General features: G+C 39.4%; 1 protein-coding gene across 1 annotated transcript; it reads right to left on the bottom strand.

Moving 5' to 3' along the window:
- Nucleotides 1-14,194: 14,194 nt before the first annotated feature.
- Nucleotides 14,195-25,398, bottom strand: LOC113906358 (C4b-binding protein alpha chain-like). Its single transcript, XM_027564382.1, has 4 exons — nucleotides 25,208-25,398; nucleotides 16,583-16,753; nucleotides 15,134-15,309; nucleotides 14,195-14,614 (listed from the first exon to the last, which is right to left on the bottom strand). Exons 1-4 carry the CDS (start codon nucleotides 25,290-25,292, stop codon nucleotides 14,456-14,458), a joined length of 591 nt encoding a protein of 196 aa, XP_027420183.1. The 5' UTR covers nucleotides 25,293-25,398; the 3' UTR covers nucleotides 14,195-14,455.
- Between the last annotated feature and the right edge of the window lie 903 nt (nucleotides 25,399-26,301).

Raw genomic sequence — 26,301 nt, 5'->3', positions numbered from 1 at the left:
GAAACTGTTGCACAGAGGTAGGAGGGAAGGACAGTATATATGTGATTTTGGTAAAGGGGGAGTACATGAAATCAAGCATGTTTTTTAAGAAAGTTTCTGCTTGTCTTGTGAAGCTTCTTCTAATCATGAGAAGCAGTAGTCACTATGAAGGATTTTAGTGTTATTCTAGATATGAGGAAATACAAGAATTGGACTCATAAAATTTCATGCAAAGATGGACACAATAAAGGACAGAATAAAGGTCCATACCATGGACCTGACAGAAGCAGAAGATATTAAGAAGAGGTGGCAAGAATACACAGAATAACTGTACAAAATAGATCTTCATGACCCAGATAACCACGATGGTGTAATCATTCACCTAAAGCCAGACATCCTGGAATGTGAAGTCAAGTGGGCTTAAGGGAGCATCACTACAAACAAAGCTAGTGGAGGTGATGGAATTCCAGCTGAGCTATTTCAGGTCCTAAAAGATGATGCTATAAAAGGGCTGCACTCGATATGCCAGCAAATTTGGAAAAGTCAGCAGTGGCCCCAGGACCGAAAAAGGTCAGTTTTCATTCCAATCCCAAAGAAAGGCAATGCCAAAGAATGTTCAAACTACCACACCATTGCACTCATCTCCTATCCTAGCCAAGTAATGCTCAAAATTCTCTAAGCCAGGCTACAACAGTACACAAACCATGAACTTCCAGATGTTCAAGCTGGATTTAGAAAAGGCAGAGGAACCAGAAATCAAACTGCCAACATTTATTGGATCATCAAAAAAAGCAAGAGAACTCCAGAAAAACATCTACTTCTGCTTTATTGACTATGCCAAAGCCTTTGACTGTGTGAATCACACACAACAAACTACGGAAAATTCTTCAAAAGATGGGAATACCAGACCACCTGACCTGCCTCCTTAGAAATCTGTATGCAGGTCAAGAGACAACAGTTAGAAATGGACATGGAACAACAAACTGGTTCCAAATCAGGAAAGGAGTACATCAAGGCTGTATATTGTCACCCTGCTTATTTAGCTTATATGCAAAGTATATCATGCAAAATGCCAGGCTGGATGAAGCAAAAGCTGGAATAAAGATTGCCAGGAGAAATATCAATAACCTCAGATGTGCAGATGACACCACCCTTATGGCAGAAAGCAAAGAAGAACTAAAGAGCCTCTTGATGAAAGTGAAAGAGGAGAGTGAAACAGTTGGCTTAAAACTCAACATTCAGAAAACTAAGATCATGGCATCTGGTCCCATCACTTCATGGCAAATAGATGGGGAAATAATGAAAACAGTAAGACACTTTATTTGTGGAGGCTCCAAAATCACTGCAGATAGTGACTGCAGCCATGGACTCTTGCTCCCTGGAAGAAAAGCCATGTCCAACCTAGGCAGCATATTAAAAAGCAGATACATTACTTTGCCAATAAAGGTCAGTCTAGTCAAAGCTATGGTTTTCCCAGGGCTGCTGCCAAGTCACTTCAGTCGTGTCTGACTCTCTGCAACCCCATAGATGGCAGCCCACCAGGCTCCCCTGTCCCTGGGATTCTCCAGGCAAGAACACTGGAGTGGGTTGCCATTTCCTTCTCCAATGCATGAAAGTGAAAAGTGAAAGTGAAGTCACTCAGTCGTATCCAACTCGTAGTGACCCCTGAACTGCAGCCTACCAGGCTACTCTTTGCATGGCCTTTTCCAGGCAAGAGTACTAGAGTGGGATGCCATCGCCTTCCTGAGTTTTCCCAATAGTCATGTACGGATGTGAGAGTTGGACTATAAAGAAAGCTGAGCATTGAAAATTGATGCTTTTGAACTGTGGTGTTGGAGAAGACTCTTAAGAGTCCCTTGGACAGCAAGGCAATCCAACCAATCAATCCTAAAAGAAAGCCGTCCTGAATATTCATTGAAAGGACTGATGTTGAAGCTGAAACTCCAATACTTTGGCCACCTAATGTGAAGAACTGACTCATTTGAAAAGATCCTGATGCTGAGAAAGACTGAAGGTGGGAAGAGAAGGGAACGACAGAGGATGAGATGTATGGATGGCATCACAAACTCGATGGACATGAGCTTGAGTAAGTTCTGGGATTGGTGATGGACAGGGAAGCCTGGCATGCTGCATTCCATGGGGTCACAAGGGTTCGGACATGACTGAGCGACTGAACTGAACTGAACAAGGACTGGACTCATAAAATCAGCTCCTGAGAATATCTAACTATCTGAAGACCTGCCCTGCCAGTTTTCTGGGAGCACAGAGTGCCTCATTTCATTTCTGTTCACCACTCTGTTCTCCTTTAGAGGGGTGTTGGAAGTCAGCAACTATAGCAGCACACGATTTAATCCTGGTAGAGGTAGATGGCAAGTGCCTATGGCAAGTGCCAGCTTGTGGTTGACAAGATCGATGGAAAAGATAAAGTCAGGAATTCACTAATACAGGTATAGTTGATTGATTGTAAGCAAAAGTACCAAGGTACAGCAAGAAGAGTAGACTTCAACAAATGGTACCAGAGCAATTGGCCATTCATATGCAAAAAAAAAAAAAAGTTTGACTCTTAACTTTTACCATATGCAAATATTATTTCAAAATGGGTCATAGACATAAATATAAAACTAAGTTGAGAACTACTAGCTAGTATAATATGCATTCATTCCTCTATTTACATACCAGGGTCTAATCTTTGTTATAGAACTCTATCTCTAACACATACCTGCCTGAACCACAGTCACTTAACTCCTCGCAATGAGTTAATGCTAACTCAGATTTTAATATATCATCTCAGTTTTATAAAGCAGTGGTCCCCAGCTTCTTTCCCCACACACCCCACCCACAGGTCACACAGCAGGAGGTGAGCAACAGGTGACCGGCAGGCAAGCAAGGGAAGCTTCATCTGCTCCCCACTGGTCACGTTACCTGAACTGTCCGTGCGTCTCATCACCCCCCACCATAGAAAAATTGCTTTCCACAAAACTGGCCCCTGGTGCCAAAAAGGTTGGGGACTGCTGTTATAAAGGGGTGATATATTCAGCTTTTTAAAAAACTCATGAGCTGAGGTTCAAGGCATAATCTATCATGTTATTCACTGTTCCTTATAAAATAACCCCAGCAATAAACTGCTTTTCTATTTTTATATCAGACCAAAAAAAGTTCTCCTATACAATAATTTTTTAACAATGATTTAAACATTTGATCCATTATATTTCCCACTTTTGCTTGATGTTGACTTTCAAAAAATTCACAATATGAGAGTTGCAAATTAAGTTTTATTTGAGGGGAATGAGGACTACAGTCCAGGAAACAGCACCTTAGGTAGCTCTGAGAATCTGCTCCTAAGAGGCAGGGGAAAGGTCAGTATTTGTGTGATTTTGGTGAAGGGGGAATGCATGCAATCAAACACATATTTTCCCAGGTTTCTACTGGTCTCGTGAAGCTTTTGCTAGTCACAAGGAATAGTCGTCACCATGAAGGAGTTTAATGCTTTTCTAGATATGGGGTGATACAAGAATTGGGCTCATAAAATCAGCTCCTGAAAATATCTATCTGAAGACCTGTCCTGCCAATTTTCCCAAGCACAGAGTGCCTCATTTTTGCTCTCCACCCTGAACTCCTTTCAGCGGTGTTGAAGGTCAGCAACTGTAGCAGCACATGATTTAATCCTTGGAGTACCTCTACAAGTACCCATGGCAAGTGGAAATTTGTAGCTGACACTGAAAATAAGTTCAATCAAAATTACTATGTAAATTAAATTTTGGTAAATTTACTTCTATCTCTAATGACTTTAACTTTTCATTTTTACTGTAGCAAGCTTAAATTATGTATAGCTACTATTAATATAAACTGATATATTCCTGTTTAATTTTGAAATTATTGTTTTTACTGCATAATGTGCTTAACCTTTAAAAAAAGAAAACTACTTAAGAAAACTCCTTAGCAAGAAAAAATTTCAGTTATATAAATACACATCATTTGTTATGTATAAGTGTTATAATGAATGATAGTTCATTTTATCTTTAAACCTAAAACTATCAGTATCAGAATGTTTATGATTTGCTAAAAATGATGGGAATACATGATTAGGAGCTATTCACATTCACTATTAGATCAGAGGAATTTTAAGGAAATCTTGCTCCTTTCGTGACCCTTTGCTTCCCTAAGGAGGTAGCAAAATGGCAGCTCAATTCAGTTTCCATTCATATAAAATGTTACATATGAAAGACTCTGATTTATCAGCTTTCTTCTCCCAGGTTCTCTTATTAAACCTGAAGAAAGAATGGCATATACCTACAGTTTGTTTCCCTATAGTCAGAGAACAATATTCAGTGGTAGAAAATTTTTCATTGATCTTTTGTTCGGCTGTGTTAGTACCAAATTAGCATGTCATGTAACTTCATAGACTCTTTCTTCATGACATACATTATTCAGCACATACTATCAGCAAACCTCTAATGGAAATATAAAGATGAACTTAAGATGAACAATTCCATTTAAAACAAGGAGATGAATGCAACTGCTCTACTTTCTAGGGATGGGAGCAATCATTTCAAGGAAGAAAGAAAACAATCTTAGTGCTAAATATGGGAAAGTAATGTTGCAGTGGAAATGAGTTGAGGGGCTTAGGGAGAAGCAATAGTCTCATCTTGCTTGGTAGAAGTTCAAGTTAATAAAGAAGCCAGCAAGAGACTGGAGGATCCTTCTTGGAAGAAACTGAATGGTATCAGAGAGGATACCAATAAACACTGATGCTTGGAGAGTCTCCTGAATTATGCTATTATTATTATGGTAAAACTAAGCAGTTGAAACAAGGGTAGTAGTTCAGGCAGAAGTGTATTCAGATTGGTCAGCAGCTTGTCCAAAGAGGTTATCAGGGATCAGGCCCCTTCCTCTGTTGCTCCAACATCTCCAAGCATGTTGTCCCCATGAGCATGGTGGAAGTTCATTCACCAGCACCCTGTCAGCATTTCAGCCCTCAGAGTGTGAAAGAGGAAGTGGAAAGTAAGCAGCTTCCTTCTCAGGAAAGTGAGTAGGAAGCCGCACCCAGTGGGAGATTGTTCCAAGGGAAGTTTAGCTGAGGAGCCATTTGCCCTGCTAATATTTAAAGGGGTAAGAGTAGTTCTGTTATTTACAGGAGGCAGGAAATACTACGAAACAACACCTCCATTATAGCCCCTACCAAGAAAAAAATAGCTCACTGCCTAATTTCCCCATGTACCTAGAACCTAAATCAGTTTTTGTGGGCCTCACCCTTGAAAATGAACATACAATCCAAAATTATCATCAACAGATATTTGTGATGAATAGAAATTCCAAAGAAACTGTTATTAGTATTCTCTGAACCATGTGAGTAACCCACACATATCTAAAGAACAGAATACTTTTTAAAATGCTGTGAACATTTTATAAAATCAATAAAATTATCAAAGCATAACATCAAGGAAATATCCCCAAAGACTGTGGGGGAGGGATGAGTCAGAAATGATGGTATAGGAGACAGAAAGAAAATTATAGGATTGATAAAGAGGTTTGTTATCTTACTAATAGAATACCCATAAATTAAAAAAAATGGATAAGAGAAATATGAAGAAAATATACCAAATATATAGAAGCTATACAAAATGTCACTGAAAGAAAATAATACAAGTGTCCTTACAGAAGATTATATATGAAAAAGTCCTATACAAGTAATAGTTAAAATGACTTCTGACTTTTTCATCACAGTGTTGGAAACTATCACACTTAAGAAGATCCTATCTTTAAAAGTTCTAAAATAAAATTATTTTAAATCTAGTTTTTTACATTCAGCAGAGTTATCAATCACATGTTCAAATGAAAAGACTTTAAACATGCAGGAACTCAATGCCTTACTTTATATCATTTTCCTAAGCAGCTCCTTGAGGATGGCAATAGTGGTAAAGAACCCCCCTGACAATGCAGGAGACAGAGGAGACATGAGTTCTATCCCTGGATAGGGAAGATGCCCTGGAGGAGGACATGGCAACTCATTCCAGTATTCTTGCCTGAAGAATCTCTTGGACAGAAGAGCCTGGTGGGCTGTGGTCCATGGGGTCGCAAAGAGTCAGATATGACTGAAGTGACTTAGCACATATGTATCATTTCCTAAGCAGCTCCTTGAAGACGTACTCCAGGAAAATGAGGAAATAAATTAATAAAGAGGAGAACATGAAGCCAAGAAGCTTAGACAGAGTAGGGAGGCAAGTATACAGACATGAGAGTATCCACTTCTGCCGAAGAGTATAACAGACAGAGTCAAAGTCCTGTCAGTATCACCAGAGCCCTACCACTTCAGCACACTCTGAACAATTTTTAAAAGCCTGTGTATCTGCTTTGTTATGCCCAGGCTTTTTTCAGAGCCTATGAAGGCTACTCTGACAGCTTGCAAAACAGGTCAAAAGTATCAGGCAATTAGCACTTCCCAAAGGCAAACCTTAACATCTATGAGGGATGGAAGACATTGTACCAATATCTCATCCCTTGCCATTGAGAGAGATAACCCTCAGGTATATGTTTGACACACCTTTATAGCTTCCCCGTGGGTTTAGATTCCAGTCACCCACAGAGGTAGGTGGCTTAACAATGCAGCTCTTTTGGGCCACCTTCCCTTGTCTTCTCTTTATCTCACTCAGTTTCTTAAATACTCATAAGCATATTTTAAGCACCTATATAAAATCTACCAAGTATTTCTGAATATATAACACCTAACACATCAGTTATCTATCACTAGATGAACTCACAAGTGAGTTTTTGCTGCAGAATACACTGATATGCTACAATATAAAATATTAAATGGTTTTTCATCTTCCTCTCTAAAAAGTTTATTCTGATGTAAATAAGCAATGAAATGCCTTGCTTAAGATATAAAACTAATTCAAAAGCAATTAAAAGAAAATAAGCAAGGAAGTGTTGCTTAAAAAATATTATTAATGATTAAAAAATTTTCTGACGCTTGGTAGCAAGAGAAGGGGGCTGGGAAGAAGGGTATAGTCACTCTTTTCGGTGGGAGGTGAGAATTAATGAGAGCCAGTAAGTGAAACAGTAAATGCCTTATAATTATCTATCTCTAACCTTAAGGAACTAGTCAACACCCTCTCCTCCAAGCCATGCAGACTTAGTAAGTACATGGAAAACACCACTCGAGAAGTCACAGACGTAAAATGGACATCTGTTTGAATTTCTTTTTCTCACAATTATGCTGATCCTGCTAACATATGCTGGCAATTCATTTCTTGCTTTTTTTTTTTTTTTCCATGTAGTAAATCTGCCCACCTCCTGATAAGGCAATAGGAATTATTTTCCATATGTTCTAAAAGTTACTTTTAATATTTTAAATTAAATTATCCAGGTTCCTTTCCTTCCCTTTCACCAACTATCAGTGAGCATCACATTGAACCCTCTGATTAGTTCTGATGAGGCTTTTCTAGGCCACTTAGTCTCACCTACATTCTAAACAGTCTCTTCCACTCTCAATTTTATGTTCAATGATAAAAGTAGAGAAATGATGTTGGAAATGCACAAAACACTTAGTGAGAGCAGAAAGATGATCAATTGGGAATTGTCTGAGGCACTATGGGGACTCATCTGGTATCCTTATGCCCCAAACAAAAAAGGGAAACTCAAAGAATTGTGCAAGAGCCAGCAAAAACATGCAATGCAGAGGTCTGATAAAGGGAAGTGAGAGATTGAAAAGAGATAAAAAGTGATGAACAGGATCATCACAACATATCATATCACTTTTCTGTATGATGTCTACATAGCCACAGCTAGCTGTACAATAGGCCATCTGTGCTCCACTCATATTCCTACCCTGGGGGTCACTGCAAACAGCCCTTTAGATATCATGCCTTCCACTGTTGGCATTTTCAGGAGGGTGCTCAGCTGGCACCCACAGTGCAAGTCAGATGTCTTGGAAGATAGTGTTGCTGGAGCAAGCCTGTTCCAATGAGGGAAGAGGGGTTGGACAAATACCTCAGGTCCATTTTTAAGTTGTTTTAATGAACCTCCATACTGTTCTCCCTAGGGGCTGTACCAATTTACATTCCCACCAACAATATATGAGTGTTTCCTTTTCTCCACACCTTTTCCAGCATTTGTTATTTATAGACTTCTTATTGATGGCCCCTCTTAGCTGCGTGAGGTGATACCTCACTGTAGTTTTGATATGCATTTCTCTAATAATTAGCAGTGGTGAGCATCTTTCCATCTGACCTTTGGGCATCTGTATCTCTTCTTTGAATAAATGTCTATTGAGATTTTCTGCCTATTGAGAGAGTTTATTCTTAGGTTGGTTGATAGGAAGTCCAGCGCCCTTGAGAAGGAGGGGGCAAACATTTTTTTCTACTTTCCTTCACCTTAGTCACATAGGATGTTTTTCTTAAGCTCTGGGTTGCTATGGTAACAAACTATTTCACCTGAAATTAGCTTACTTTATGCCCAGAGCTAATGATTATTCAGCAAAACAATACATCTTACTCATGGAAATGTTTTTATTAGGCTTTATGTTAATGATTATAATTCAAACCAATATATCTTATTTGGAAACCTATTTTTCTTCAAAAACCTATGCCTTTGATTATATGGATACAAAATATCTCATCCAGAGACATCTTATCCTGAGACTGTTTCCCTTGGTTAATCTTGTATTGATGTTATTGCAAGATGTATGTTGTGGGAGAGGAGCCTGGTAAAACTTTCACAGCCTCGAGGTATTTCTTTGACCTATGTTTAGCAGTCCACTAAAAGAGTATATAATGCCCCACCTAAACTAGTGATGGTGGGTACTCTTCTACCCCTTCCAGTGCCTTTTTCTGGAAGATTTTACTTATCCTTTCACTTTAATAAAATCTCTGCTACATAAACCTCTGAATGACTGAGGCCACGTCTTTGGTCCCAGAGTGAATTCTTCTCCTTCAGAGACCACGAATCTGACACCATTCACTGTAAGCTGTATTTTTTTTATTGGGTTCAGTTTCTTTTTTTTATTAAGCTGTATGCACTATTTGTATATTTTGGAGATTAATCCCCTATCATGCAAGTCATTTGCAAATATTTTCTTGCATTCTGTATGTTGTCTTTTCATTACAGTTTCCATTGCTGTGTACAGCTGTTAAGTTTAATTAGGTCCCATTTGTTTATTTTTGTTATTTCTCTTACTCTAGGAGAGGAATCCAAAAAGATACTGCTGCATTTTATGTCAAAGTTCTGCCTATGTACCCTCTAGGAGTTTTATAGTATCCAGTTTTATGTTTAGGTCTTTAATCCATTTTGAGTTTAGTTTTGTGTGTGTTGTTAGAGAATGTTCTAATTTCATTCTTTCATATATCACTATCCAGTTTTCCCAGCACCATTTCTTAAAAAGACTGTCTTTTCTCCATTGTATACTCTTGCCTCCTTTGTAGTAGATTAATTGACCATAGGCGCATGGGTTTATTTCTGAGATATCTATCCTGTTCCATTGAATTACATGTCTGTTTTTATGCCAGTACTTTTTAAATTGCTGTAACTTTGTTGCATATTCTAAAATCAGGGAGCCTCCAAGCTTCATTTTTCTTTTTCAAGATTGCTTTGGCTATTTGGGGTCTTTTGCGTTTCCATATAAATTTTAAAATGTGTTGTTCTAGTTTTATGAAAAATGACACTGGTAATTTGATGGGGATTTCATCGACTATAGAGATTGCCTTGGGTAGTACAATCAATATTGATTCATTCAATCCAAAAATATATCTTTCCTTCAGTTTATGTCATCTTTTATTCTTTTTGGCAGTGTCTTATAGTTTTCAGAGTACAGATCTTGTCCTTCCTTAGATAGATTTATTCATAGGTGTTTTATTCTTTTTGATGCAATAAGTGAGGTTGTATCCTTCATTTCTCTTTCTGATTTTTCATTGTTAATATACAGAGGCACCAGATTTTTGTGCATATAATCCTGCAATCTCACTCCTGGGCATATATCTAGAGAAAATCATAATTCAAAAAGACTAATTCACCCCAATATTCATTATTGCACTGTTCACAACAGCCGAGACATGGAATCAAACTAAATATCCATTGACAGATGAATTGATAAAGATATGGTATATTTATATAATGGAATAGTACTCAGCCATAGAAAAATGAAATAGTGCCATTTGTACAATAGGGATGGACTTAGAGATTATAATACTAAGTGAAATAAGCCAGACAGAAAAAGAAAATATCATATGATACCACTTATATGGGAAATCTGAAAAAGATTTATACAAATTAACTTATAAGCAGAACAAAAAGAGACCCACAGACGTAGAAAACAAATTTATGGTTACCAAAGGATAAGGAGGGGTGAGGGATAAATTAGGAGTCTGAGATTAACATACACATACTACTATATATAACTCAGACTTAAATTGAAGAAAGTAAGGAAAACCACTAGACCACTCAGGTATGACCTAAATCAAATCCCATATGATTACACAGTGGAAGTGACAAATAGATTCAAGGGACTAGATCTGATAGACAGAATGCCTGAAGAACTATGGACAGGGGTTTGTAACATTGTACAGGAGGCTGTGATCGAGACCATCCCCAAGAAAAAGAAATGCAAAAAGGCAAAACAGTTGTCTGAGGAGGCCTTACGAATGCTGAGAAAAGAAGAGAAGTAAAAGACAAAAGAGAAAAGGAAAGATATATTCACCTGAATGCAGAGTTCCAGAGAAAAGCAAGGAGAGATAAGAAAGCCTTCCTCAGTGATCAGTGCAAAGAAATAGAGGAAAACAACAGAATGGGAAAGACTAGAGATCTCTTCAAGAAAATCAGAGATACCAAGGGAACAGTTCATGCAAAGATGGACAAAATAAAAGACAGAAACAGAAGCAGAAGACATTAAGAAGAGGTTGCAAGAACACACAGAAGAACTATACGAAAAAGATCTTAATCACCCAGATAACCACGATGGTGTGATCACTCATCTAGAGCCAGACATCCTGGAATGTGAAGTCAAGTGGGCCTTAGGAAGAATCACTATGAACAAAGCTAGTGGAGGTGACAGAGAAGGCAATGGCACCCCACTCCAGTACTCTTGCCTGGAAAATCCCATGGACAGAGGAGGCTGGTAGGCTGCAGTCCATGGGGTCGCTAAGAGTCAGACACGACTGAGTGACTTCACTTTCACTTTTCACTTTCATGCATTGGAGAAGGAAATGGCAACCCACTCCAGTGTTCTTGCCTGGAGAATCCCAGGGACGGGGGAGCCTGGTGGGCTGCCGTCTATGGGGTCACACAGAGTCGGACATGACTGAAGCGACTTAGCAGCAGCAGCAGCAGCAGTGGAGGTGATGGAATTCCAGCTGAGCTGTTTCAGGTCCTAACAGATGATGCTGTAAAAAGGCTGCACTCAATATGCCAGCAAATTTTGAAAACTCAGCAGTGGCCACAAGACTGGAAAAGGTCAGTTTTCATTCCAATCCCAAAGAAAGACAATGCCAAAGAATGCTCAAACACAATTGCACTCATCTCACATGCCAGCAAAGTAATGCTCAAAATTCTCCAAGAAAGGTTTCAACAGTACGTGAACTGAGAATTATCAGATGTTCAAGCAGATTTAGGAAAGACAGAGGAACCAGAGATCAAATTGCCAACATCCATCAGATCATAGAAAAAGCAAGAGAATTCCAGAAAAACATCTACTTCTGCTTCATTGACTACGCCAAAGCCTTTGACTGTGTGGATCACAGCAACCTGGAAAATCCTTCAAAAGATGGGAATACCTTACCTGCCTTCTGAGAAATCTGCATGCAGGTCAAGAAGCAACAGTTAGAACCAGACATGGAACAACAGACTGGTTCAAAATTGGGAAAGGAGAATCTCAAAGCTATATGTTGTCACCCTGCTTATTTAACTTCTATGCAGAATATATCATGCAAAACGCCAGGCTGGATGAAGCACAAGCTGGAATCAAGATTGCCAGGAGAAATATCAATAACCTCAGATATGCAGATGCCATCACCCTTATGGGAGAAAGTAAAAAGGAACTAAATAGCCTCTTGCTGAAAGTGAAAGAGGAGTGTGAAAAAGCTGGTTTAAAGCTCAACATTCAAAAAGCTAAGATCATGGCATCTGGTCCCATCACTTCACAGCAAGTAGATGAGGGAACAATGGAAACAGTAACAGACTTTATTTTCTTGGACTCCAAAGTCACTGCAGATGGTGACTGCAACCATGAAATTAAAAGATGCTTGCTCCTTGGACGTGAGTCTGAGTGAACTCTGGGAGTTGGTGATGGACAGGGAGGCCTGGTGTGCTGCAATTCATGGGGTTGCAAAGAGTCAGACACAACTGAGCAACTGAACTGAACTGAACTGAACTGCTCCTTGGAAGAAAAGCTATAACCAACGTGGACAGCATATTAAAAAGCAGAGACACAACTTTGCAGACAAAGGTCTGTCTAGTCAAAGCTGTGGTTTTTCCAGTAGTCATGTACAGATGTGAGAGTTGGACTATAAAGAAAGCTGAGCATGAAGAATTGATGCTTTTGAACTGTGGTGTTAGAGAAGACTCTTGAGAGTCCCTTGGACAGCGAGGAAATCAAACTAGTCAATCCTAAAGGAAATCAGTCCTGAATATTCATTGGAAGGACTGATGCTGAAGCTGAAGCTCGAATACTTCAGCCACACGATGTCAAGAAGTGACTCACTGGAATAGACCCTGATGCTGGGAAAAATTGAAGGCAGGAGGAGAAGGGGATGAGAGAGAATGAGATGATTTAATGGCATCACTGACTCAATGGACATGAGTTTGAGCAAGCTCTGGGAGTTGGTGATGGACAGGGAAGCCTGGCATGTTGCAGTCCATGGTGTTGGAAAGAGTCGGACAGGACTGAGTGACTGAACTAAACTGATATATAAAATAGAAAACCAACAAGGACATATTGTATGGCACAGGGAACTATATTCAGTATTTTTTAACAACCTATAAAAGAAAAGAAACTGATACAGAGAAATATATATCTGTATAGATAGAAACAGTATAAATAGATACATATATATATCTATATGTATAACTGAATCACTTGGCTATACACCTGAAATTAACAAAACATTGTAAACCAGCTATATTCCAACTAGATTTTTTTTTAAAAACTCCTCAAATCTCAATCATCAGGAGCAGGTTCTCAGTTTTGTTCCATACACATTTGTTCCATACACTCGGCATAGTGTAGGTCCTGTTGGCAACAACAATGATCCCGTCAAACTTGCTGCCTCTTTAGGCTGTCCTCCCTTCTCCATCTCATTACCTTTCTCTCACAGTGCTTTCCTGGATCAGAAACTAGACACTCACAGGTCTGTGACTCAGGAGAACCAAAATAAATATCAGCCAAAATAATTCCTAGTAGCAGGAGCAGGTGACAGCTTTTAAGACAATGAATAAATACCTTCTCTATTAAGTAGGTTTCTCTAAGCATTCAAGATCCTCTGTAGCATCTAAGGGTTAAGGAAAGCCTGCTATACAACTTTGCCTGATTGGAGTACACTTGGGAAAGTTAAACCAATGAGGCCAACATTCCCCATAGAGTTCTATGTACAAAATAGATGGGACAAGGAGCCAAGATATGAGTGGGAGAGAGATATCAGGGGATGCAAGAGTTGAGAAAAGTGATAAATGCAAAGAATAAGAGCCTCCAAACACCCCAAGATATAAGGGTGATTGACACAGGGCATCTTCTCATGGGGGGGTGGGGGGGGTGGTTGCCCGAGCCATTTTAACACTTCTAATAAAGAAAATGGGACCAATCATTTTGAGGATTTGGGAGCACAAATGTGGCTGCCAGGTGGGATTCCACTCACCAGGCTTTCAGAGTCTGTTCTGAGGAAAGGGTCAGGAGACCAAGACAGACAGGAATCCCCTTCCTGTAAGGCAAAAGCCAAGAGGGAGCATGACTGAGGCAGAGGCCAAGTGCATGGGGGCTCACAAAAGGACCTGACTGCCTCAAAGTGTGGACAGTGGACAAGAATTTTGGGGTGTGTTGATGTTTAATCTAAATATTGAGCTCCTGAGTAACCTATATACATGGAATTGTGGAGTAAAGGCAATCCATGGAAATGTACTGCTGTGAACCCAAGTCCCTACGTCCAAGATCCCGGCAGTAAAAAGTAAACATATCAACTTCATGTATGTGTGTGTTCACAGACCTTATTTTACAAAATTAAACACAAAGACAAAATGATGTTGGATATGCTAATTTTTAATTAAAAAATGTGTATTCTATGTCCAGAAAAGGGAAAACATGAGTCAGAAAATCATCAATAACTCCACAATCTCAAAGCACTAAATATTAACAAAATTATCCTTTCTAGATAATTATTACCACAATTGGTGGTGTAAAAGAGATGGTAGAGGTGGTTAACTCAGGTGATCCATATTGGAATGAAGGTAGCAAGAAACGTTTTCCTCTCTCTCTTGAGAAACATTACAGTGATTACCACTAAGAGGCATCCGTTGGCTTCTCTATCTGAAGCTCCAGGAGTGCAATCTCCAGGGACAGCTTGTACACTTCCAGGGCCAATTTCACCTCCTCTGGCCTTGAGAGGCACTGCAAGAGTTTCCTGCCTGTGACTACTTGCTCACAGCCTTCAGGATACTCCTAAAGGAGAAACACATGATAAGTATGCTTGAAAGACTTCTCTCCCGATTGTTAGGGGGCACAGTTCATGTAGAAACAGGCAGGGTTACAGATTCAGGACCAAGACACACCCCAGGACTGGTGGGGGAGCAGGAAAACCAGAAACACCTTGCTTCCCACCATCATCTTCCTGAGAGGAATATAACTCTGCTCTGAGACAGCCTCCCAGAAAGCTTCTGTGGGAACAGACACTACTTCTGACCATCCAGAAATGGGAAAAGAGTATATCAAATCCTCTAGAAAAGTTGGGAGTCACTACTACCAGCTCTGAGAAGGGTCCACTCCAAAGGGGCTCAGTTTTCCCTGATCACAAGTGAGAGCAGGAAAACTTTGCATCTCCTATCGGACCAGAAGGCTCCAAAGCGAAAATGAGAGTTCCTTTGAATGAATGAATCTTGACAAGTCAGGTACCACCTTTGCTGGCAGGACAGTGCTTTGGGGTTTAATAAAACAAAAATTACCTCAAATTGTGTGACTTACCCACTCACACTTGGGCACCTCCGGGTACCAGGTTCTGTCCTCTGAGCAAGTGATATTTTCAGAACCATCCAAACTATAGCCAGACTCACACTGGATAGTAATTCTTTCAGGTTCAACATATCTAACCTTCTCCACAGATAACCTTCCATGTTCTATCTCTGGTTTCAGACACAATGCTGCAATGGAAACATAACTTTAAGCAATACACAGATCTAAGAAAAAACATGCAAGCCTAGGGTACTAAGAATGAGCTGTATTTAAGTGTTGCTAATTGTTTTACCTTTTTTTTAATCTTGAGAAGAAAAATAATATTCGTTAGCATATTTATTGAGCATTGGGATAGTACCTTATCAGACTTTGGGGCAGATCTTTATGTGATCATCTTATTTAAGTCTCACTATTTTATCTAAGAGAAAGTGAGATACAGAGAAGTTAAGTGACTTGCTGAAGGACATATAAATATTTTAAATAGCCTAACAATATAAAAAGGGCTGTTGCTGCTAAGTCGCTTCAGTCATGTCCGACTCTGTGCGACCCCATAGACAGCAGCCCACCAGGCTCCCCCGTCCCTGGGATTCTCCAGGCAAGAACACTGGAGTGGGTTGCCATTTCCTTCTCCAATGTATGAAAGTGAAAAGTGAAAGTGAAGTCGCTCAGTCGTGCCCGACTCTTAGCGACCCCATGGACTTCAGCCCACCAGGCTCCTCCGTCCATGGGATTTTCCAGGCAAGAGTACTGGAGTGGGTTGCCATTGCCTTCTCCAATAAAAAGGGCATGTGACCCCAAATCTTCAACTATCAAATCAGCTGTCTCTTGTATCTTGATTCCTGTAAGACAATAGAGGAAAATTTTTCCCTCTTGCCTATTATTCTCCTGTGTGCAAAGGAGACGATGGTGGCAAATCATCCCCGAAGTTGTTGATGATGAAATGATATTAAACCTCTGTGCATGCAATAATCAGACCTCATTTTCACCTCATGTCCCCATAACAGCTGGAAAATTAGGAGTCCCTCACCACACAGCTACATTGTGAGCAGCTGGTGCCCTGCACTGGCACTGATAGAAATACTTGTGATTTCACAATGCTTGGCATTAGTCCACTAGGGCTTACATTCTAGACCAACTTTTCATGAAAAATTTCCTGCAAGCCACAGCTACATGCAGATAGAATGTACCATCTGTAGACTATTTCTGGAATTATACAAGAAACTGAGAAATGGAGATGCCTCACAAAGGCTGAATTTTATACCTGGAAAAGAAGGGGAAATTAATGTTCTGTGTGCCCTCTGTACTTTTTGCTTTGGATACCATCAGTCCATAGTAATTATTTTCAATAAATCAAATCAAATGGTTTTTTTGCTGCCTCTCACAGGAAAGAAACTGTGCTCTCAATCCTTTGATGATAGTCCCACCCCCGCCCCCTTAAAATGAAGAGGGAGCCAGAGTTACCTTTACACTGAGGGACTGCAGGTGACCAGCCTGAAGACGTGCAGGAGAGTTCTTTCGCTCCAACCAGGATGTACCCTTCATCACATTCATATACAGCTTGGTGATCAAATGTAAAGAAGTTAGAGACTATTTTACGTTGTCCATGGGCAATGACAGGCGGGGATTCACAATCTTGAGGTGAGACATAAAAGTAAAAGAAGGTCAGCATGTAGAATGCATATAATAACACTTCCTAGTATCTGTGTGGTTCAAAGGAAGCTTCCATCTGTCCTTCTGTCTTCCCTACCCATCCAATCACTCAGCCAAACACAGGACTCGAGCTGCCTTCATGAAGGCCTGAGGCTGGGGAACCACAGAAAGGTTACAATGGACTGACAAGCACTTAGGATTGGCTTCATTTTTTTGAAAATTCACTAAACTTGACACTATTTAGGAGCCATTTTGACAGGAAGACGGAATTAAGTCAAAGTCACACTGTGCTGGTGTCACATTCCACTGCTTTTGTGCTAAATGCAGAGATGTATGTCTGGGAGAAACTAAAGATGCAAAATAAATCTGCAATCTCTGACTCATTTCTCCCAATAAGACCAGTCCATCTATCTTCCCAAGAATATACTCACTGTCCTCTAAAATAGTTCAGAAAGAGCTCATAGAAAGAATAAGAATGATGGCTTGCATGTTGGAACAATGGACACGACACAGTGCTGAGCACCTGTGTGAAAGAGAACAGTCAGGACCCACACACACTGCATGAGGAGTTTAAATAAAACAGGTCATTGGAAATGCCTTCCCTGGTGGTTCAGATGGTAAAGAATCTGCCTGCAGTGAGGGAGACCTGGGTTTGATCCCTGGATCAGGAAGATCCTCTGGGGAAGGGAATGGCAACCCACCCCAGTATTCTTGCCTGGAGAATCCATGGATAGAGAAGCCTGGTGGGCTGCCTGGTGGGGTTGCAGAGAGTCAGTCATGACTGAGCAACTAACACTTGACACTTTTGGAAATGTCAGTAAAATGTTAAACTGATGGACAATAGTATCTACAGTACTATCCTAAGATGCCTCCTTGAGGCATGGAAAATGTGATGCCAACAATGAGGTTCAAATGCTGGAGTTGCTGTGGCAAGTGGTAGAGAGAGTGATTAAGTGATTCAGAAGAGTGAGTATGCTGGAGTAGATGTGCCACACACATGCAGGAAACCCCACCAAGTGATTATGTTGTCTGGGAAGACCTGGAGGATACATTTACCAAGGACAGAAGGAATATCATAATGAGAGGAGCACTGTATCAGAGACCAGAGCTGATGATGGGAAGACTGTTAAAGAACAAGGTTCACTCTTAGCAGTCACAATCTGAGTGGTGCTCATAGGCTTTAGAAGCTAAGTAAATGTAATCATCATAAGGAGTGGCAAGTTAGAGATACAACCAGACTGAGATTAGGAAGATGGTTAATAGAACATGACATTCCTTAGGGTGAAAACAGATGAGCAGCCAACTAGATACTACTCAATCTGTACCATGGAAAGAAATAAAGGATGGATGATCAGGAGGCTGATGGCCTTTGGTCCATTAAAAATTACAATCTGTTGCTTAGTTTCTGGACCTGTACTATTAATAATCTCAGGTCTGGAGATCACTAACTGAAGAAAAAAGTTTCCATGACTAAGGAGACTACAACAACTTGAGACATATGCACAGTAATGAGTTCCCCAGTCTTCCGAGAGGACCTGTGTCCATTTACATAAGCAATTATGCACAGATGAGAAGTGCATAATAATCCAAGTTTTATTGGACATAGAGTTTGAGTTGACATAGATACCTGGAACCATCAAGGCTCCCTTATTAAACCACTTGGTGGGCATTTCCATTATCTTTGAAAGTGTGGGCCAGATAGACAAAATTGGTCACTGGCATAATCCCCATATTGGTCCTTGGCCTATGGGTTAAGACGGTCCTACCCAAGAAAACCAAGTAGAAGTCATTGATATGACCTATATCCTCCCCTTGGAGGCAAAGAAGATAAGTTCTTTTAAATATCATTTACCAATGTGTAGAGGAAATGGAGAAATATGTGCTACTCTTAAATAATTAAAGATGCAAGAGGGGTCATCGTATCCCCTGTATTTCATAAGTTGGTCTACTACAAAAAATTCGGGTTCTGGAGAATTACAGTAGACTACTAAAAACGCAACAGCATTGCAGCCACTGTACCACATGTGGTATCTTTGCTAGAGCAAATTAATATGTCTTCTGGTAGGTAAGGCCACTGATTCAGCAGAGGCCTTCTTTGCCATCCCTGTCAGAAAAGAACATCACAAGAAGTGTGCATACATATGGAAAGGTCAAGATCATCCATCTGCATTTTTAGTCCTTGGCTGTGATAACACTTCTGTCCTTGTCATAAGAGAGTCTGAAAATATCATGGCCATGTAGGCACCCATAGAACAGCACATTGATACAGAACATCAATGGCATCATGTTAACTCTACTGAATAAGCAAGACTAGGTGGCATGATGATGTTCCAGAGTAAGGAAGGTAGAGAAGGATGAAAAGATGTAACTCTGAAAGGCAGGTTCAAATAGATTTGAGCAGGTTTTATAATGTAGTAGGTGAAGGCACATGGACCAGAAAGAAAGGAAGAAAAAAGAATAAATACCAAGAAACAAAAGGTAATAATTGAAATGTCTAGCTTATCTATTAGATGTGGACCATTTTCATTGATTCAGAAAAGGGAGGGAAACCAGCAAAGTCAAAGAATGGGAACAAATAATGGGGGATAAAAAGAAAGTTGGACTAATAAGCAGTATTTTTTAACAAACTTATCCACTTAAAAAACATTCAGTATATACATGTTTTTAACCTCAGGTGCTTTTTGTTGGTGTGTGTGTGTTTTGTTTCATTTTTCCAACTTAATGATGCTGCAGGAAAGGATTTTCACTGCAAGTTCATTTCCTTTGTTCAAATTGTACAAACAAAGCTAGGTAAAAAAAAAAAAAAATACACACATAAAAACATCAGATCAGACAAATCACCACTGTTACACATTTCTTAAATTCTAAACTTACATTGTAAAAGCAAATTATGAAAAAGGCATGCATGGTAGAGAATGAACAATGGTATAGTTCCTCTTTCTTGATGGAAGTCACAACAGTTACTAATATTTATCCCCCTGTGAAGTTCATTGTTCTAATTTCCATTATCCAAGGAGGAAATCTGTCCTTGAGGATATCCAAAACCCTATTATGCTATGATATTAGAAGCATCCTTGATATTGGGACAAAAGCCAAGCTTGTTCTCTGACCAAGTGATTGATCCATAAGCAGCACAATAATAGGGTCATTTCACTAGTACCAGGTGTCCTGGGAGGGTGCCCAAATGTTTCAACCAGGGGGTCCTGAGATCAACATACTCACAACTGAGCAGTAGATGGGAACTTCTAGGTTAAAAAGTGCCAAAGTAGAAATTTCTAGTATTGGAAACTTTTCTCAGTTCACACACACTTCAGAAGAACTAAGTAGATTTCCAAGAGGAGAAATCAAAGTTAAATTTAGTAATTTCATCTGCCTCTAGATTGTTCTTCTTTAGTAATGTTCCAACACTTAAACTGCAAAAATGTAAGGAGGGAAAAAATGACACTCATCTCAAGATCTGATTTTCTTTCCTTTCATTCGTTTAGCAGATAGAGACTGAAAGCTACTGGGTGCTGAGCTTTGTACCCCTCCCTATCTTTAAGAAGTCAGCAGTTGGCTTTAGTGAGAAGTCAGGAGCTATAGAATTTGTGCCAGCTTTATTCAACATTTTCTTTTTTTAAAGTGTGGATTCGGATCTGACCATATGAATGCACAGTTATAAGCATTTTTTTTCTTCTGCATGAAATTGATCAGGATCCTGTGGGGCTCCTGGGCACAGAAGCCCTTCTGTCCCTGGTTTCTTGTAAGGAACACACCTTCAACCTCCATGACATTCCCCGAATTCCAAAGGGCAGATTCTAGCAAATATTAATTTGGGAAAGGAAGGGATGAAAAGACAAGGGAGGGGCACCCAAGAAACAATAGAGCCTTGAGGCAGTCTTGGTCTGCCTCAAGGATACATAACAATGTCTTTAAACTATTTAAGATGTCAGCTTCCCACTGACATCTAATAGAAGCAGAAGATATTAGGAAGAGGTGGCAAGAATACACAGAACTATACAAAAAGATCTTCAAGACCCAGATAACCAAAATACTGTGATCACTCACCTAGAACCAGATATCCTGGAATGTGAAGTCTAGTGGGTCTTAGGAAGCGTTGCTGCCAATAAAGCTAGCAGAGGTGATGGAATTCCAGCAGATATTTAAAATCCTAAAAGATGATGCTATTAAAGTGCTGTACTCAATATGTCAGCAAATTTGGAAAACCTAGCAGTGGCCACAGGACTAGAAAAGGTCAATATCATCCCATTTCCTAAGAAGGGCAGTACTAAAGAATGTTCAAACCACCAGACAATTGAACTCATCTCCCATGCTAGTAAGGTTTTACTCAAAACCCTCCAAGCTAGGCTTCAGCATTTGTGAACTGAGAACTTCTAGATTTCAAGTTGGGTTTAGAAAAGGCAGAGGAAACAAAGCCAAAACCTGGTTCTTTTAAAGGATAAATAAAATTGACAAACCATTAGCCAGACTCATCAAGAAACAAAGGGAGAAAAACCAAATCAATAAAATTAGAAATGAAAATGGAGAGATCACAACACAAAACACAGAAATACAAAGGATCATAAGAGACTATTATCAGAAATTATATGCCAATAAAATGGACAACGTGGAAGAAATGGACAAATTCTTAGAAAAGTACAACTTTCCAAAACTGGACCAGGAAGAAATAGAAAATCTTAACAGACCCATCACAAGCACGGAAATTGAAACTGTAATCAAAAATCTTCCAGCAAACAAAAGCCCAGGTCCAGATGGCTTCACAGCTGAATTCCACCAAAAATTTAGAGAAGAGCTAACACCTATCCTTCTCAAACTCTTCCAGGAAATTGCAGAGGAAAGTAAACTTCCAAACTCATTCTAGGAGGCCACCAACACTCTAATACCAAAACCTGACAAAGATGCCACAAAAAAAGAAAACTACAGGCCCATATCACTGATGAACATAGATGCAAAAATCCTTAACAAAATTCTAGCAATCAGAATCCAACAACACATTAAAAAGATCATACACCATGACCAAGTGGGCTTTATCCCAGGGATGCAAGGATTCTTCAATATCTGCAAATCAATCAATGTGATACACCACATTAACAAATTGAAAAATAAAAGCCATATGATTATCTCAATAGATGCAGAGGAAGCCTTTGACAAAATTCAACATCCATTTATGATAAAAACTCTCCAGAAAGCAGGAATAGAAGGAACACACCTCAACATAATAAAAGCTATATATGACAAATCCACAGCAAACATTATCCTCAACGGTGAAAAATTGAAAGCATTTCCCCTAAACTCAGGAACAAGACAAGGGTGCCCACTCTCACCACTACTATTCAACATAGTTTTGCAAGTTTTGGCCACAGCAATCAGAGCATAAAAAGAAATAAAAGGAATCCAAATTGGAAAAGAAGAAGTAAAACTCTCACTGTTTGCAGATGACATGATCCTCTACATAGAAAACCCTAAAGACTCCACCAGAAAATTACTAGAACTAATCAATGAATATAGTAAAGTTGCAGGATATAAAATCAACACACAGAAATCCCTTGCATTCCTATACACTAATAATGAGAAAATACAAAGAGAAATTAAAGAAACAATTCCATTCACCATTGCAACGAAAAGAATAAAATACTTAGGAATATATCTACCTAAAGAAACTAAAAACCTATATATAGAAAACTATAAAACACTGGTCAAAGAAATCAAAGAGGACACTAATAGATGGAGAAATATACCATGTTCATGAATTGGAAGAATCAATAGAGTGAAAATGAGTATACTGCTGCTGCTGCCAAGTCACTTCAGTCCTGTCCAACTCTGTGCAACTCCATGGACTGCAGCCTACCAGGCTTCTCCATCCATGGGATTCTCCAGGCAAGAACACTGGAGTGGGTTGCAATTTCCTTCTCAAAGCAATTTATAGATTCATTGCAATCCCTATCAAGCTACCAACGGTATTCTTCACAGAGCTAGAACAATTTCACAATTTGTATGGAAATACAAAAAACCTCGAATAGCCAAAGCTATCTTGAGAAAGAAGAATGGAACTGGAGGAATCAACCTACCTGACTTCAGGCTCTACTACAAAGCCACAGTCATCAAGACAGTATGGTACTGGCACAAAGACAGAAATATAGATCACTGGAACAAAATAGAAAGCCCAGAGATAAATCCACGCACCTATAGACACCTTATCTTTGACAAAGGAGGCAAGAATATACAATGGATTAAAGACAATCTCTTTAACAAATGGTGCTGGGAAAACTGGTCAACCACTTGTAAAAGAATGAAAATAGAACACTTTCTAACACCATACACAAAAATAAACTCAAAATGGATTAAAGATCTAAATGTAAGACCAGAAACTATAAAACTCCTAGAGAAGAACGTAAGCAAAACACTCTCCGACATACATCACAGCAGGATCCTCAATGACCCACCTCCGAGAATATTGGAAATAAAAGCAAAAATAAACAAATGGGACCTAATTAGAATTTGTGCCATCTTTATTTAACATTTCCCTTTTTTGAACTGTGGGTTCACATCTGACCATACAATTGCACAGTTGTAAGCATTTTTTCTTCTGCATGAAATTGATCAGGATCTTGTGGGGCTTCTGGGCAGGGAAGCTTTTTTGTCCCTGGTTTCTTATAAGGAACACACCTCCAACCACCATGACCTTCCCTGAGTTCCAAAGGGCAGATTCAAACAAGTACTAATCTGGGAAATGGCAACCCACTCCAGTATTCTTGCCAGCAGAATCCCTTGGACAGAGGAGCCTGGCAGGCTACAGTCCATGTGGTTGCAGAGAGTCAGACACCACTGAGCACAGACAGACTAATCTGGGAAGGGAACTGATACAAAGACAAGGGTTCATTTCAGTTCATTTCAGTCACTCAATCGTGTCTGACTCTTTGCGACCCCACGGACTGCAGCACATCAGGCCTCCCTGTCCATCACCAACTCTCGGAGCTTGCTCTAACTCATGCCCATCTGGTGAGTGATGCCATGCAACCATCTCATGCTCTGTCATCCACTTCTCCTCCTGACTTCAATCTTTCCCAGCATAAGGGTATTTTCCAGTAAGTCAGTTCTAAGCATCAGGTGGCCAAAGTATTGGAGCTTCAACTTCAGCATCAGTCCTGCCAATGAATATTCAGGACTGTTTTCCTTTAGGATGGATTGGTTGGAAGGGACTCTCAAGAGTCTTCTCCAACACCACAGTTTAAAACAATCAATTTTTCCGCGCTCAGCTCTTTATAGTCCAACTCTCACATCCATACATGACTACTGGAAAAACCATAGCTTTAACTAGATGGACTTTTTAGGCAAAGTAATGTCTATGCTTTTTAATATGCTGTCTAGGTTGGTCATAACTTTTCTTTCAAGGAGTAAGCGTCTTTTAATTTCATGGCTGCAGTCACCTATCTGCAGTAACTTTGGAGCCCAGAAAAATAAAGTCTGTCACTGCTTCCATTGTTCCCCCATCTATTTCCCATGAAGTTATGGGACTGAATGCAATGATCTTTGTTTTTTAATGTTGAGTTTTAAGCCCAATTTTTCACTCTCCTCTTTCACTTTCATCAAGAGGAACTTCAGCTCTTCTTTACTCTCTGGAGAGTGAGGAGAAGGGAACAACAGAGGATGAGATGGTTGGGGGAATTACTGACTCAATGGACATGAGTTTGAGTAAACTCCGGGAGTTGGTGATGGACAGGGAGGCCTGGCATGCTGCAGGCCGTGGGATTGCAAAAAGAGTTGGACATGACTGAGCGACTGAACTGAACTGAACTGCACCCTAGTGGAGCCTGCAAATCCTTGCAATTCCTTTCAGTGCTCATTAGTTAGGAACAATTATACCCTAGTTTGCAATGCAAGATCTTTCATTTATATAATGTTTTTAGTTTATACAGTGCTTCCTAATTTTACTCTAACAATCTCACTCATTATTTTCAATGATATAAAAGTTTACTTTCTGGATGGCAAAAATTTTCTACACAACCTTGATGAAACAGAAAAATAATGAACCTTATTTAAGAATTAATTCTTTTTTTTTCTTTTTAGAAAAATTTTATTTAATTATTACATTCTGTGAAGTACATTTTAGTCAGAGAACAGAAAATATCAGAATTCAAGTTCTGCATCCACAAGTAATAGCTAAGAATTTAAGTTTAGCCACTTAAATATAAGCACTTAATATAAAAATTAAAAGGTTTCTCTTGTGGCTATATCAGCTCCCAAGGGCTTGCAATATTTTGCTTTCTAAGTAATTACACCCTATATCAAAAGGACTAAAATTATTTAATTATTAATTATTTAATATTGAAATTAATATAACCTATGATTGGTTATATTTAATGAATTCTAAATAAGAAATTCTTCTCCCTACCTTAGTTTAAACTTTCCCCTCTTCCTTATCACCTCTGTACTTACCGCACAGGACAGGTGGGCAATGCAATAGAGATAGGACCCCAAGGAGACACAGTGCTGGAAAAATTCTCTGCAACTTGGGGGACATGGTAAAGAATCTCAGAAACACAGCACTAAGACTCAGTGTTCTCAGACCCTGAATCAGGCTGAAGTGAAAGCCCTAAGTCAGTGGTAAGTTGGTGCCTGACTCAAGGAACTCAGGCTAGGGAAGTCCACTGCTGTGAGTTACTAAAGGGAAGAAGCAGAACTGAGGAGACCAAGTACTGGATAGGACTTGAGGGGTGCAATTCAATAAAGCTCAAGTCTTAAGGAGAATGATAATAGTGTGTCGTGAGAGCTCTCCAGGGGTCTGTGGGTCTTTACAATCGTAACCCCATGACTTTCTCACTGTTGTGGGGAGCACTTGTTGGCTTATCTACCCATAAACATCATTCCTCTTGGAAGAATCAAGAAAAACTAGGCAAATGATACAGTCTGCCAGTTTCTTTATGGAACAGGGTGAGATGCCAAAGTGTATTCTCTGCCATCCCTCAGAGGTATCAAATCTTCATTCACTAGTGTGAATTCTCAATAGGAAGATAGGATTAAAAACAGATTTATAAAGTCTCTTCTTAAATATTTCACAAGACTAATTGGAATAAAGTCTATAATTGTGAAAAGACAAAAATACAGACCAAACAACAATTAGTCCCTCAATTTTTAAGTTTCCTTGAGTATCTTTGGCACCAAATTAATCAACTTTGGGGTTACACTGGTCGAAAAGCAAAGGGAAACTTCTTAGAGTAGTTTTTTATAGCACAAATAAAGGAAAATTAAATGATAAAGAATTAAGCTTTATAAATGGGCATGACAATTTCAAGAATTTCTGCATGTCACTAGGTTTTTATTTTGGGGGACTCCAAAAATCACTGCAGATGGTGATTGAAGCCATGAAATTAGAAGACACTTACTCCTTGGAAGGAAAGTTATTACCAACTTAGATAACATATTCAAAAGCAGAGACATTACTTTGCCAACAAAGGTCCATCTAGTCAAGGCTATAGTTTTTCCAGTGGTTGTGTATGGATGTGAGAGTTGGACTGTGAAGAAAGATGAGC

Source organism: Bos indicus x Bos taurus, chromosome 16, assembly GCF_003369695.1.
Source record: "Bos indicus x Bos taurus breed Angus x Brahman F1 hybrid chromosome 16, Bos_hybrid_MaternalHap_v2.0, whole genome shotgun sequence".
Classification (NCBI taxonomy): domain Eukaryota; kingdom Metazoa; phylum Chordata; class Mammalia; order Artiodactyla; family Bovidae; genus Bos; species Bos indicus x Bos taurus.
This window is presented reverse-complemented; position numbering and strand designations above follow the sequence as displayed.